The sequence below is a fragment of the Schistocerca cancellata genome, chromosome 2, assembly GCF_023864275.1.
Source record: "Schistocerca cancellata isolate TAMUIC-IGC-003103 chromosome 2, iqSchCanc2.1, whole genome shotgun sequence".
In the NCBI taxonomy this organism is placed as follows: Eukaryota; Metazoa; Arthropoda; class Insecta; order Orthoptera; family Acrididae; genus Schistocerca; species Schistocerca cancellata.
The window spans coordinates 507,151,320-507,165,500 of NC_064627.1; the positions used below are offsets into that span (position 1 = coordinate 507,151,320).

Here is a 14,181-nt window from a genome sequence, read left to right on the forward strand (position 1 = left end):
CGCGAAAACTACACTAGGTTTTCCCAGAAAAAAACTATTTAAAAGCTAAGCGCAGCAAATAAGTACAAAAACGCTTTATACAAACAGTACTCGCTGCTGCTGGTGCTCTCGCTCTGGCTGTCACAAGACAACTGCTGATTCAAGTGACTAGTGGCTAACGGCCGCGAAACAAACAAAGACGGTTTTAGGGCGCTTTCTGTTCTAAACGATCAAGAAAACACTAAGAAATCTAACACGAAAACTACGTAAAGTTTTATCAAGAACTGTTAGTTACTATGCAGAGCAGATAAACACAAATAGAATCCCTTCCTTAGTGGAAGGTCGTAAACAAAATGCAAAATAAACGCTTTATACAAACAGTACTGTGCTGCTGCTGGTGCTCTCGCTCTCACTGTCACAAGATGTACAGTTTAGCAGCTGTGTAACATTCTATTGAATAGATAGCAAAATTTGATAGTCTGTTTTACGTCACACTTTAATTTAATGAAACCACTTTCACTAAATGCTGCAGCCACTGAAATTGTCATAAATGTATTGACAGCCTTTCCCACATCTGGATAAGCATTTCTTAACCAACATTTTGGAAAAAAATTCAAAATATCCAAGTGGGAAGCCACAACAATGCTCTTCATCAGCTCTTTCACATGGATCTTGACAGGAGCGACATCGCTGACCGACCTGCTGTATCAATAGCCTGCTATATTTGGCACCAAAAATCAGCTACACATTTTTTAAGATACGATACAGAGCTGTCACTTAAGCCTTATCATGAAAGGAAATTAAAGTCAAATTAAATGGCATGAGTTATATGAGATCTGTTTCCATTTCACTTACTCATTATCAAATACTTTGAAGCAATCTAACTCTAAAAGCCTCACAACGATCCCCAGTCAACAGAAATCAGCAAAACTCTGAAGTCATAATCAAATAGCTTCAACAGCTTTTCACTGACCTTTAAGGTTGTACTAGGCATTCGTGAAGTAGCAGCAAGTACTCTATTACTGAACAAGAATGAGTTGCGTAGGCAGCAGTTCTGTGAAGCAAGCAGACTGATGCCACATAAACAATGTTAGCAACACATACCTGTTTGAGAGCAGTGGTTTGTTTAAGATGCTACTTGGATGAAATTACACTGCGACAACAGTGTGCATTTTCAGTCACAGGGAATGACTTCTTCTCGTAGGCAGAAGAATAGGAACCCAAGAATAGGAATGAGGAGGTAGTTGTGCATGGCATCTCGACCCCTGCGGTGAACATCTTGTTGTACATGGCAGTTGACCTCTGACAGTAACATTTTTCTCCACATTGAAGCACTCATAGTACTCCCTTGACGTGGTGGCAAAGGAATATCTCACAGCCTGCACATACCACTCCACGACTCTTAAATCATTTTTATTACCTGTCCATTTCTGGTCAGTTTTTGTGCCACCTCTGTGCCTGCATCCTTGGCAGGGGCTTATCCCACCATGCCATTGGCATGGCCCTACACTTACAACATGCAGGTCAGAGCTCATTGTCTCCACTGTGTGCATACCATGAAGTGGGAGATTTGGAAGTGATCTGATCCTCAAACAGATTTTACATCTAAACAGTACATTCCGTACTTGGGTTCCTTATAAAGATTCATCTACTAAGTCTCCTCTACAGTCCCTAGAAACCTGTAATAGGAATTTTGGCTCACTCTGTATATATGTGGCCAGCATTTTAACAAGTGTAAGATTTAATGAAATGTGGATACAAGTTGCACCCAGGTTCTGCTAATATAATTAACTAGCTAAACAAGTAAGTTTTTCATGGTCAGGTTGATTGGAGGAACCAACAATCCGCAAAGAAAAATTCAAGAGCCTTAAAAAGTCAGATACCTCAGTTAAAATTCAATTTTATTAGAGGACAGGTACAAAAAAAAAAAAAAAAAAAAAAAAAAAAAAAAAAAAAAAAAAAAAAAAAAAAAAAAAAAAATTTTACAGCTTTTAAAGTTTTGCACCCACCAGTTCTTCGTCACTCATTCCACGTCACACTACAGCTGCTTAATCCCTGAGTGCAAAGTCCTGCACAGTGAAGTGAATAAGAAGTTGTGAATTAGCATTTTGACATTGGTAACACGTTTTGGTCATTGTGTCAAAGTGTGCGATCTATAACCTGCAGTGATGCCAGAGATGTCTTTGCACTTTAACATTTTCATGTTGCAATCACAATGCTATATGTAAATTAATAAGTGTGACATTAAAGAAGTAATGTAGTGCTATTTTTATTAATGTCACTGTTACTCATTATTTTCTTCGGATTTTAAATCTGGCATTGTGAAAGTGAACAACATTTGTATAAGATGTGATTTCTTCAATGTTACTGGCATGATTAAATCGTAAACAGAAAATCAGTAACCTCACTTCATAATATTTCTTCATTTGCTTAGGTTTATTCACTTTGATTTTGAAGCACATATATAGCTGCAGACATTAATATGAGAACAATGTTAAAACAGTTTTGTGCATATGTATATATGGGGTTGATGTATTACGTACTCATATTACCTTTTTTTTTTTTTTTTTTTTTTTAGTAGAATAACACGTTCTCAAGCAAGATTTCAAAACACTTTGGGTAGATGTGTCTGTGACCCTTTCTCTTCCATCATCTTCAACATCACATGAATAACAGGGTTCTGGTTGTCACTGCATTGTACAGTACTTCATGTTTGGGCATCAGGTGGCTACAGTGGTTGGAGCGAGTGATAACTGGCGGAAGCAAACATTTAAAAGCTGTGCTTTCAGAAGGCCACAGCTGCATACTATCAGAAGTAAGGCCCAAATTTTTGCACTAGATCGACTGCTAGTGCTGATAAACTGCAAATGTGCTATTCAAAGTAACTCTTACGTTGAAAGGGGCACAACGAGGAGGGGGAGAGTTTGGAAGTTTGCTAGCTAAGAGGAAGGAATTTATCGAATATATAATTTATAACTCTTTCTAAACGCCTGCCGTTGAACAGTACTATTTCATCTTAGTGAGTATTCTGAAGTAAAACTTTCACTGGTGCATATTGTCTCATTTTTAATTCTATGTGACTGGAGATGATAATATCACCAAAGCATATAATCTGCCTGCATTATTACTATTATGACACACTGTACTGTAGAAGTCAACCAATAAGTGAAAGCCACTGGGAAACAATCATTAAAATATTAGACAAAATTATTAAATCACAAAGAACCACTCATTCTCTTTGTGCCAACGATTAAGCAGTAATACAATCTTGGGCTGTGCTTCTACAAGATATAGGGAACTTAGCTGTAGCCTCTTTATTATCAACAGAGACAGAACTTATTTAATGAACATGTCTTTCAGTGTTCATTTCACATAACTAGTTGAATTTAATCACTGTGTCAAACCGCAATGTTAAAATGGGTTAGAGCTAGTACTGAACAATAAAGTCAGGGATTTCTTTCATCCTTGCCTGAAGCAAGATAGATAGCAATGTACATAACAGCTCCTGCAGATAAGATAGCTTTTAAGCTTATGAGATAGCTAGTTATCTTTACAATTTCTACAAATAAAGTTTGTCGCAACAGCATAACATACATACCACAAATAGAAATATACTCAGTAATAAATATTGTTTGTTAATGTTCATGGAGTATTTTAATTCAAACTCAAATCTAGTTGCAGTGTACATATGTATATGTATCTTGTCTCATTGTGATGAGATTTTCTTTAGTTTTCTTTTTCTCTGAATCATCAGTTATCTGTATTTCTGAACCAACAATTTTAACACACTTTTGAAAAGCTCCCTTTGGCACTTAATGAAAATTTTGTTTCCTTAACATTCTCCATATATAGCACAAAAAATTAAAACTTTTTCAAAGTAATAACTGTTTTTGTATGAGTATCATTGCAAGGAAGAAAAAGGAAATTACCGGAGATCTAGCTCTTTTTAGCTTGGAAAGGAAAAACAAACAGCACCTGGACAAATGAAAAATTCTTGCCTGCCTTGTTAAAAGGCACTTAACATTTTTTGGCCATTGTATTGCAGAGAAATACATCTAGCTTCAAAAATGATTTCTCCTACAACTGTCTCACTAGTTACAAAAATATATGCTACTTTTGACAATAGCCGATAATGGTAAATATACACTGTGAGCTACTATGAGGAATGTGTAAAAACTCAGTAAATAAGAATTAATATGGTTAACAGTATTACTTACAGTGTTTCATCGTTCCTGTAATTAATAACAGCTCTTTTATGGCCTTCCTCGCCCCTCTCTTGGAAGTCAAAATACTTTTCAAATACAGATGCAAAACAATTCCTCTTCAGAAGACCAATTTTTTTAACAATATCTTCCCAGTCTTGGGGAATATTTTCTAAGTCAATTAAAACTGAAACATTATAACCTGAAAAACAGATAAAGAAAAAAAAAAAAAAACAGAAGTCATGTACAGTTTTAATGGAGCACTGAAAATGAAACTTACACACAAGCACATTAATCACTACTACTGTGAGGGGGAAATATAATTGATCATTTTCATCAGATTTCCATTGGATGTGATGAACACTTAGTTTATTTGTAGATATTAGAATTACTTCTATTTGTCTTTTTTATTTGGTCTAGTAAATCTTACATATCCACTACAGATCAGATATTAGACAGGTCAATGCAAATATATCTACATGTTTACATGACGTTTTCTGTGTATTAATGATTTTTTTTTCCCAGCTCTGACTTTTAACTAAACCACTGTAACTAGAAAACTACAACTGAAAATATGAATACAATTATATTAATGATTACAGTCTTTATATGCTACAAGTAGGTAATGTCATATTTACAAAATATTTCTGTAAGTGATAAAGAATGTGGCTTATACACTTAATATTAACTCTCTTAGGTACACAAACATTTTGGAGGAACTCTTCCAGACCATAGAAGCAACAGATATTCTTTTCACGCTACTTCCATTTATTTAGATCATTTATTACCTGAAGTTTTTGGCAACTTATCACAAACAATTTTACTGTGGTGTAATGTTCCTTTTGGCACAAATCGGTTTTTAAAGTCAGTTTCCTGTCTTGTATGCAGATAATGAAGATTTTCACTTTTGAGGACACCAGGATTTGTTACTGCACATTTCTTAATAAACACTGCTCTTTCAAAGACGTAAATATATTGAATAGAAGGAATCCCCCATCCTTTTAAATAGTGGACCATACGGTTTGTTACTTTTTATTCCAGCATGATATTTTGCATCCTGGAGAGTTTTAGAAGCTATAGTGGGTTACCCCACACAGTGATCCCATATTTCAGAACCGAATGTATGTCAGCACAGAAAACAGTCAAACAGTCTTTATGGCAACAGTTTTGAAGCACTCTCATTAAATAATCTCTTAAAAATGCTATCAATCTAAATGTAAAGATGCTGGAACCAAGCATTAACAGTACAAGATTATTTACTTTTGTGGCAATAACATGAACAATGATATACAAGAAAACAGAGAAAGTTGCAACAACATTAACTCCACGGTATGAGATACCGTCCATCAATGACAATGGTGAAGAACTCACTATTTCTTCAGATGGAAAACGATTCTCATTTTCCCTTCTTAATACAATTATTATTCTTTCTGCGGGAAAGTTTACAGATATGCTAGCCTATTACTAACACAATCTCAGTAGTGCACAAAGCTTTTTTGTATAGGGTGGGATTGGGAATTTCCCTATAAAACAAATATGAAGTCATTCTCGTCTCCATTTAGCGCTGTACACAGCAGTCAATCTAATATATCTTCTACACTAAGCCATGATCTTTGGTGAATATATAAACATTCAAGTCTAATACTAAGAAATGTTTTGCGACACTGAACATTCAGTATTGCACATAGGCCTACAAGATATACACTGTTTATTGAATAATTCAACTGTTGTACTCTTACCATCTTCAACTTGAGTAAGGAGAGGGCCATATTCTCTTTTCAGGAGTTCATCAGCACCATGTTCTTGTAGTTCTTTGTAGAATTTCAATGAAATACTTGTCTGGAGAGAAACCAGAAGCAAGACAGATACTTAGACAAAAACAACACATTTTCACTATGACGTACGCTATACTGTTAATTATAAAGAGGAATACCCACTCTGACTTTAGTTTTATCACCACCTACGTTTGATATATGAAACAGAACTCCATCAAAGTCAGCAATAGTGATGTCTATCGATTCTGGTTTGTGACTGAAAAGATGACTACAATCAGTTTAAAATATAATAAAACAAGCATTTGTTACAGTTTAATACAAACATAGGCTTCTGTCAGCTGTCAAAAACATGGTATGACAACTACGTTAATCCGCTGGGTTTTAAACGAAAAACTCAATGTCAATCATATGTATATACTGTATCTTAACGCATACTAATTATCCTTAATACTGAGTGTGCCACAGATGATTAGGATGCTGAAGGAATCGGGAAGCGATGCTCGTAGAACTCACAGGCGCTCCACCCCAGCCGGTGGTTATAATGCCCATTTGGTATGAATAATACCTTCTTAACATGAATACTAACCCCGCAAGGGCGTTTTTGAATTTTAACGTTAGCGTTTCTTCTACTATCCTATTATTGATCTCCAGAAGGATCATGTTTTCTCCAACTTATAAACAGCTCTTCATACAACCCTCAACACTACTACAACACTAACACTTCCCCCTTGGGTGGATGCAACCGGAAGTTACAACTTTAATATGGAAGTGGCCGAAACCTCGATGATTGGTAACAGTGGGTGTCACGTGATAATAACAAAACACTTAGAGTAACAAATGAAGAGGGAAATGCTGTGCGCTCCGGCATGAGGAGTGCTGGGCACCTAAGGAAGATGTAGTTATTGTGTGAATTGTGTTTGTTGTACTCATCTCTACGACAGTTGACCCATGCGCAGAATGTATCACATACTGAAACTACGTAAATTTTATGCGAGCAACACAGGATCGCTGTCATCGTCATTAAGTAAACATTTCTCCAAAAGAAAGTGCCCGATTTGTGAACATCCATTTGTACCGCAGCAGAAAGGTATATAAAAATGTGTTACTATACTTATTTTATTGACATGTACTCCACAGTTTTTCTTAGGATAGTGCGTATCTTGACAACTTTAATGATCTTGAGAATAAGCTGTGCCTGGAAAACTTTCACATTTAAAAACATTCACCAGCCATCCGAATTGAACAGCAGTAAACACTAGAGCAAATATTCCCAGACTATTCGTTTCTGAGTGGGAGATATGTCACTGAGAAAAATAAAATGAAACATAATTACCAGCCAACCCACACTCTTGCAAAACGATTGCAGAATTTTGCTGCAGAAGAATTATATTTGGCATTTTACATGGTCTAATAGGAGGAATGTGTACAGTTTCGTTGGTTTGTTACTGAGCATCAAGATTGTACAGGTGGATGTACCACATAGATGTAACTGCAAATTTGTTTTTGTCTCTCAACACTATTTTCAGCAACCAAAAGTAACATTGGCAGTGGACCAGGGAAGTTTGGTGATATAGTCAGTGCAGTATAAACAGATTTGTTCTGGATAGTGGAGGGAACAGGAATGGTGGTGGACGTCCCATTGAGGGACTACATCACCAGACAAACTGAAGTTACAAGATGTATCAGGCTATGTCACCACTGTATATGGCAGAAACTGGTGGCTTGGGTACATTTTAGACAAAAATGAAGAGCTTGATGAAGTGAAAATAACTTTTCTTTATCCATGTGGACCAGCTAAGTCATTCTCTTATCCTGCACATGCAGATGTCCTGTGGGTGTCAGTTGTGGATGTTCTCACAAAAGTGAATCCATTTACTCCGACAGGGAGAACATACATTCTTAATGAAAGTGATGTAAACGAAACCCAGTCAGCTTTATTAAAATGTAATATGTGAAGTTCCAAGACAATTTATTGGGAAACTGCTTTCAACTCAAAACTTAATATTTGTCTCAGGTTAGTGTTAATGTATATTTTATAGAAAGTTGTTTCAAAATTATTGTTAGTACCTATTGTGTTAAATTTTAGCTATGTACAGATACCTGTTACTCAAAAGCAAACATTACGTATTTAATTTGTTTAATAGTTTCATTTCAAACATCATGGACCAGAACTATTATGTAAATATTTGTACTTATTCATACTTTATTTCAGTTTGTAGTTAAATGCTCAATTTCTTGTTTTTGTTACATCGGTTAATATACTGTTAGTGAAGTTGTATGAAATTAAAATAAGCAATCAACTTAATTATAAAATATGCTGATTAGTTTTGGTTTAATAAGGTGATGTTTTGATATTTCTAATACTTTGTTTACTTACCTTTCAGTATATTTTAAAGAAATTCCTGTTTGTTAAAGGTCAATTTGGTCAAACTAGGGCCATTAGTGAAAAACAAGAGTCCGGAATAATTTATTTAGCAATGAACCCATTATTTAACAATGAACCCATCATCATCCCAGATTTATATTTTGCCATGTGATTTACAATAGTATGAAGTAGTTATGGAAATATTTTGAAAATTTTAAATTATGTACTTTTTGTAAAAAAATTAAATCAAAATATTAATTAGTATTTTGAAAAAGGTTATTAATTAGGAACTGTGTTTTGTTGTATATCCCTGGAAAGAGCATGGAAAATGCTGCAAAATGACACCTTTCCCCGTTCTCTAGCTCAATTAGGGCAGCTCTTGACAATTTAAAAAAAGTCCATTCACACATTTTGGCTGGTTTTTGAAAAGTTTACATAGCCATATTTCAGAAATGGTTTGAGATAAAAAAATTGAAATTTGGTGTTTTTGTTAGTCTCAGTGCCCACTATAAGTATACCAACTTTCAGCAAAATTTAAGAGGGTGAGGTAAAATAGGTGTGTTGATTTGACATGGAATGACTCAGTCTCATAATTCCTACGACTGCACTGTTAGTTTGATGTTATTTCTGCAGTTAAATATCTCTGTATTAACTGTGTATGTTTACTTGTGTGATGAGTGATCTCATGGTCACCATACTGTACAAGGTCAAAATATGAGTTTCCAACATGCAGATGACGGCATGAGTCAAAGCCAGCAGATGGTGCCACAATCTTTGATATGACACAGCTTCCTATTGAAGAAGAAGTGTGAGAAATAACTAATAATTTAAAACAATAGACACAAAAGATTTTATGCAGAACACCACACTGAAATATGAGCATTTAAAGTCATTCAGCCCAACAGCACAAATATAATTAAACACTGCACAATTTTCCAGAGTCATTAGAAAATTTTGAAGCCCTTTTTATGGCACTTATCTGACAAAATGAGAAAACCAATAAATTGTGGTGAATTCAATATTAATTCTTTGGAGGAGTCTGACCACAAACTTCAGTTGTTAACTTTCCCACTACAATAGAGAAAGATAGTGAGACCTTAATAGGAGCAGTCCCATAAGTGACAGAATACTCTCTATGATTTTTTTTTCCACTTTTAAGGTAAAATAGACCAAGAATTATTATTAATGATAAATGCTTTTAATGTATTTTCTACATAAGCAAAGAAATGTAATTTTCTTAGGGTAACAGTTTATGTTTCATTCATGTGATGAGAATTATGTAAAAAATACTTCAGGTGATTCAATGATATGACCTGCATATTGTTCTCTTTTATAAAACATCAATAATTCACCTCACTCATTTCCTATAAAAAGAAATAAAGATTCTGTTATGGAGAGGAATAAATGGGATACAAGATGGCACAGAAGATAAATGCATTAAAAAATATTTTCTAATGAAATTTCAAAAATCTCCAGTAATGGAATGGGACTTAATAGCAACAGAATGACACTTTCACTTAAAAATTACCAGTTTCACTGAGCAGTTGCGTGAGAAAGAGTGTAGTTACTTCTTTGATCTACAGCACTTGCAACCAAATTCCCTACAATTTGGTCTTTTTCTACTACATATTTATCTTCCTTTGAGGGAAATGTAAACTTTTTTTTCCATTTGGGTCTTCCTTTGTATTTCATATCCATCTTCAACATAAATCATCTGTCCCACAAAAAGTCTTGTCCTTTTTGTTTGCGTATGAAACAAGAGCAAAATTCCCTCGAAGCAAGGCAGTACAATTAATCAGGTCATTTTACTTTGCTTTGGCTGAAGCTTGGTTTTTGGAATTGTGTGCAAACTTCTGGAGAGTAAGTTAATGAGTAATAATGGTACTCAATAATAAAAGAAGAAGTAGGCATAACAACACAGATGGTTTTAGTCTACTCTACTGAAACTATTCCCATCCTTATTTGAGCTAATTCCTCCTTATTCTCCACAATTTGCGGGGCAGAGATATAAAAAAACATTTATGCTGTGATGCCTTTCATTTGTAATTTTATGACAGCCCTTAACACCAGAAGCACACATTTCCCAGCTCTGCAAATATTTCGGACTGCACACTTATTCCATAGCGTTCTCTGAAAAATATCAGGTTGGCAAAAAAGAAACACTGCTTAAATTGACTGGTTGCACTGTCACAGTAGAAGACGTCTAACAACACAATACATAAAAAGGCTCAATTCATAATGACCTTCAAAGATAGCCAACATCCTGTTGTAGTACAAAGGAAGTCAGTAAATTGTTTTTCTATCTTTTTTTTTCTTATAGGCAATAATGAGTTTATTTATAATTTGGCAGTTGCAGTATTTCCCCCACAGAAAGTATTTAATTAGCTTAAGTTATGAAAGAAGAAAGACGGTTTGTCAGATTCTACATGCAACACACATCCATTTACTCATATCACTGTAAATTTAAAGTAAAGAGAATTATTTGGTCATGTTTCAGCAGGTGCTCTTCAGACAGACACTATGTACCTTTCTTCTCTCTTAAAATTATTTTCTTGGTTTATGGTACTTCCCTCAGAGAATAGCCAACATACAATGGTCTAAAATTGCAATATTTTAGCTGTATTTGATGTGCAACATCTTAAGAGTCAAGGAATGTCAGTCATTCCATTATAAAATTAATGTGATTCCATTATTAAATTAATGCCATACCCTTACTTGATTTACATCATTCCGTTACTCCATTTATGTCATTTCTTTACTGCATGTGTGTCATTCTGTTACATTATAAAAATACTGTTAAAATGAGTCTTTTGTTTATCTCACAAATCTGTATCTGCATATCTATAACAGCCTTCCATAAAGCTGCACTGGTACTGAAAAACAACTTTATGATTTTGTCAGTAACAGAATGAGAGGGGAGACCAACAAAAAACAAATCAGCCTGGGGACAATACTAATTAAATAAATTCAAAAGAATCTAATGAAATGGACTGACTTAAGATATTTATAGTTTTTTGGCGATATTTTGTTAATACATGCCTTTACAATGCTTGCTGCTTTGCTTTAAGAAATTAGTTTTCAAGAGTAACTAGAAGCTGAAATTTTAGACACATTATACAGCCATTTCTTCAGTTTCAGAACTTTTTAACATAAAGATAGAGCTTCAAATGGAAAAAATTTGTGTTCCTGGTGAAGTGGTAATCAGTGTTACAAAAGGAATTTTTTTATGATTTAGGCCTATGTCCATCCTCTTATGGAACAGCCCATTGACACATGACAACATGTTCAACAAAGATAGTGTGTATCCACTTTTGACTGGATTATCAGATGTGGGTGGGCATACATGCATGTGTGCATTTGTTTTCTGCTTCTTTCTGCCTCCTTTTTCACACGGAAATTCACATACATGCAAACCATCATTCACTCTGTGTCTTTAATAAAATTTTGTATTGGCACATTTCTTAGAAATGATTACTCATACCTCAATGACAGTTTAAAAAAAAATAGTACTATTTCTACTAATGCAGTTATGGCCCCACCAAGTAGTTTAACTATACAGCCTCCGAAAACAAGATTTATACCAGACATGGGAAGAGTAATAGAATAACATTACTATTGCCCTGTATTTAATATTCCTGGTAGAGAAAATGCAACAACCATATTGATCAATTACTCAAATAACTACATTAGTAAAAGTGTTTAGTTTTATGAGATATTGTAAAATGTTAGGGCAGAAAGGTATTTTCACATTTCATACTTTTTCCGCCCTCTAACATCGCATGGGATAATATTCTAGGAAAATCTTGGAAGAACTGGTGCGTTGTATTGTACTACAAAAATGGAATATGACAGTGACCAGCAGAGTTTGTAATTACAAATATCATATCCTTAGACTATTATACATTAACACTCATTTGTCAGCACATCATAATCATCACTATCATCAGCTCTTCCTCCTAAAAAGTTGGAGATTGATTATAAAATTTGCATTAAAGAACAAAATGTCTATTTCTGTGAACAGCAGCATAGGAATAGCTCCCAAACTCAACCTAATAATTTGTTAAGGCCAGTACTGCAATTCACAGTACTGGTAGTAGCCTCCTGCACAGCACACACAAAGTAATATTAATCCATGCTGCAAAGAGCACACATCTGTTCAGCAAGAAGGCATATATCTCGTTTTCCATGTGGTTGGCTGCCTCTCTTGCCTGCCAACCAGTTCTGTTAATGTTCAGTTACTGCTATCACTGTTCTGCAAGGTATGAGATCACAGTACTCAAGCACAGTAGATGCAGAATGGGCATCATATTACATTAAATGTAGATCAGAAAAGGTAGACTGAATCATTTCAGTTCTTTACCTACAAGAAAATATAAAACTGCATTAACATCCATTTTGATATACAGGCAACACACAGTTATGCCCAAGCAAGGGCACACGCACACATACTTAAAAAACATTATTACCAAACAAAGTCAACCAAAACATAAATCTAGCAGTAGCAAATATAATATATCATTAACATATTCTCTCGAATAATAAGTGTGGACTTCTCAGACCAGAAACGCCTCTGAGTAGAATGCCATATTTCGTCCAGAAACGCCTCTGAGTAGAATGCCATATTTCGTCCCACTGACAATGCCACATATTCTTGTCCCTGTACCATGTTTCAGTAATGTTGGTCAATCTCTTACCTACTCTACAGATTTGATTCTTCACACACTCCCCAGTTAAACAGAGTAACTGTAGGAATTAAATCATGCTCAACGTGTTGTCCACCATTGGATCATGCCAAGACCTTACCTATAGCTATACTCTCCAATCCCCTGTGAAGTGCATGACAGAGGGTACATCCCATTGTACTAGTTATTAGAGTTTCTTCCTGTTCCATTCATGTACTGAGTGCAGGAAGAATTAGTTTGTGTTGTAATTAATGTAATCTTGTCCTTAAGATTCCTGTGTGAGCGATAAGTAGGGAGTTGTAGTATATTCCTTGAATAATCGTTTAAAGCCAGTTCTTGAAACTTTGTAAGTAGGCATTCTCAGGATAGTTCAGTTTCTTTAGAATCTCTATGATGCTGTCCCGTGGGCCAAACAAACCTGTGACCTTTTGTGCTGCTCTTTTCTGTATATGTTCAATATCCCTTGTTAGTCCTATTTGGTACGGGTCCCACAGGATTGAGTAATATTCTAGGATGGGTAGCATGAGTGATATGTAAGCAATCTCTTTCGTAGACTGATTGCATTTCCCCAGTATTCTGCCAGTAAACCGAAGCCTACAACCTGCTTTACCCACAACTGTGTGTATGTGATCATTCCATTTCATATCCCTACAGAGTGTTACACACAAGTATTTGTATGAGTTGGTCATAGAATAGTACATTTTTTCGTTTTGTGAAGTGCACAATTTCACATTTCTGAACATTTAAAGCAAGTTGCCAGTCTCTGCACCACTTTGAAATATTATTAAGATCTGACTGAATATTTATGCAACTTCTCTCATATGGATCTTCATTATAGATAACTATATCATCTGCAAAAAGCCTGATGTTTCTATTAATATTGCCTGCAAGGTCATTAATATGCAACATGGAACAGCAAGGGTCCCAACACACTTTCCTGGTGCATGCCCAAAAAGTTACTTCTACATCTTACGATGACTCTCCATCCAAATTAACAGTCTGTGTCCTCCCTACCAAAAAATCCTCAGTCGATTCACAAATTTCACTTGATAACCCATATGATCATACTTTTAACAATAAATGTAGATTTGGTACCATGTGAAATGCTTTTTGGAAATCAAGAAATACTGCATCTACCTGGTTGCCTTGATCCAAAGCTTCAGTATGTCATTTGAGAA

The 14,181-nt window shown here is 35.1% G+C and overlaps 2 protein-coding genes across 2 annotated transcripts in view; one reads left to right on the forward strand and one right to left on the reverse strand.

Moving 5' to 3' along the window:
* Positions 1–6,716, reverse strand: part of LOC126162049 (probable actin-related protein 2/3 complex subunit 2) — a 60,534-nt gene extending 53,818 nt beyond the window's left edge. The window contains exons 1-4 of the mRNA XM_049918290.1: positions 6,543–6,716; positions 6,119–6,212; positions 5,921–6,020; positions 4,197–4,383 (exon numbers count right to left, since the gene is read on the reverse strand). Of these exons, the coding sequence (XP_049774247.1) occupies positions 4,197–4,383; positions 5,921–6,020; positions 6,119–6,212; positions 6,543–6,616 (455 nt within the window). The 5' untranslated portion in view covers positions 6,617–6,716. The remainder of the gene's footprint in view (positions 1–4,196; positions 4,384–5,920; positions 6,021–6,118; positions 6,213–6,542) is intronic.
* An 85-nt stretch (positions 6,717–6,801) lies between these two features.
* The window catches only part of LOC126162051 (DNA-directed RNA polymerase, mitochondrial), a 310,992-nt gene continuing 303,612 nt past the window's right edge, over positions 6,802–14,181 (forward strand). Inside the window, exon 1 of the mRNA XM_049918295.1 lies at positions 6,802–7,043. Within this exon, the coding sequence (XP_049774252.1) occupies positions 6,905–7,043 (139 nt within the window). The 5' untranslated portion in view covers positions 6,802–6,904. The remainder of the gene's footprint in view (positions 7,044–14,181) is intronic.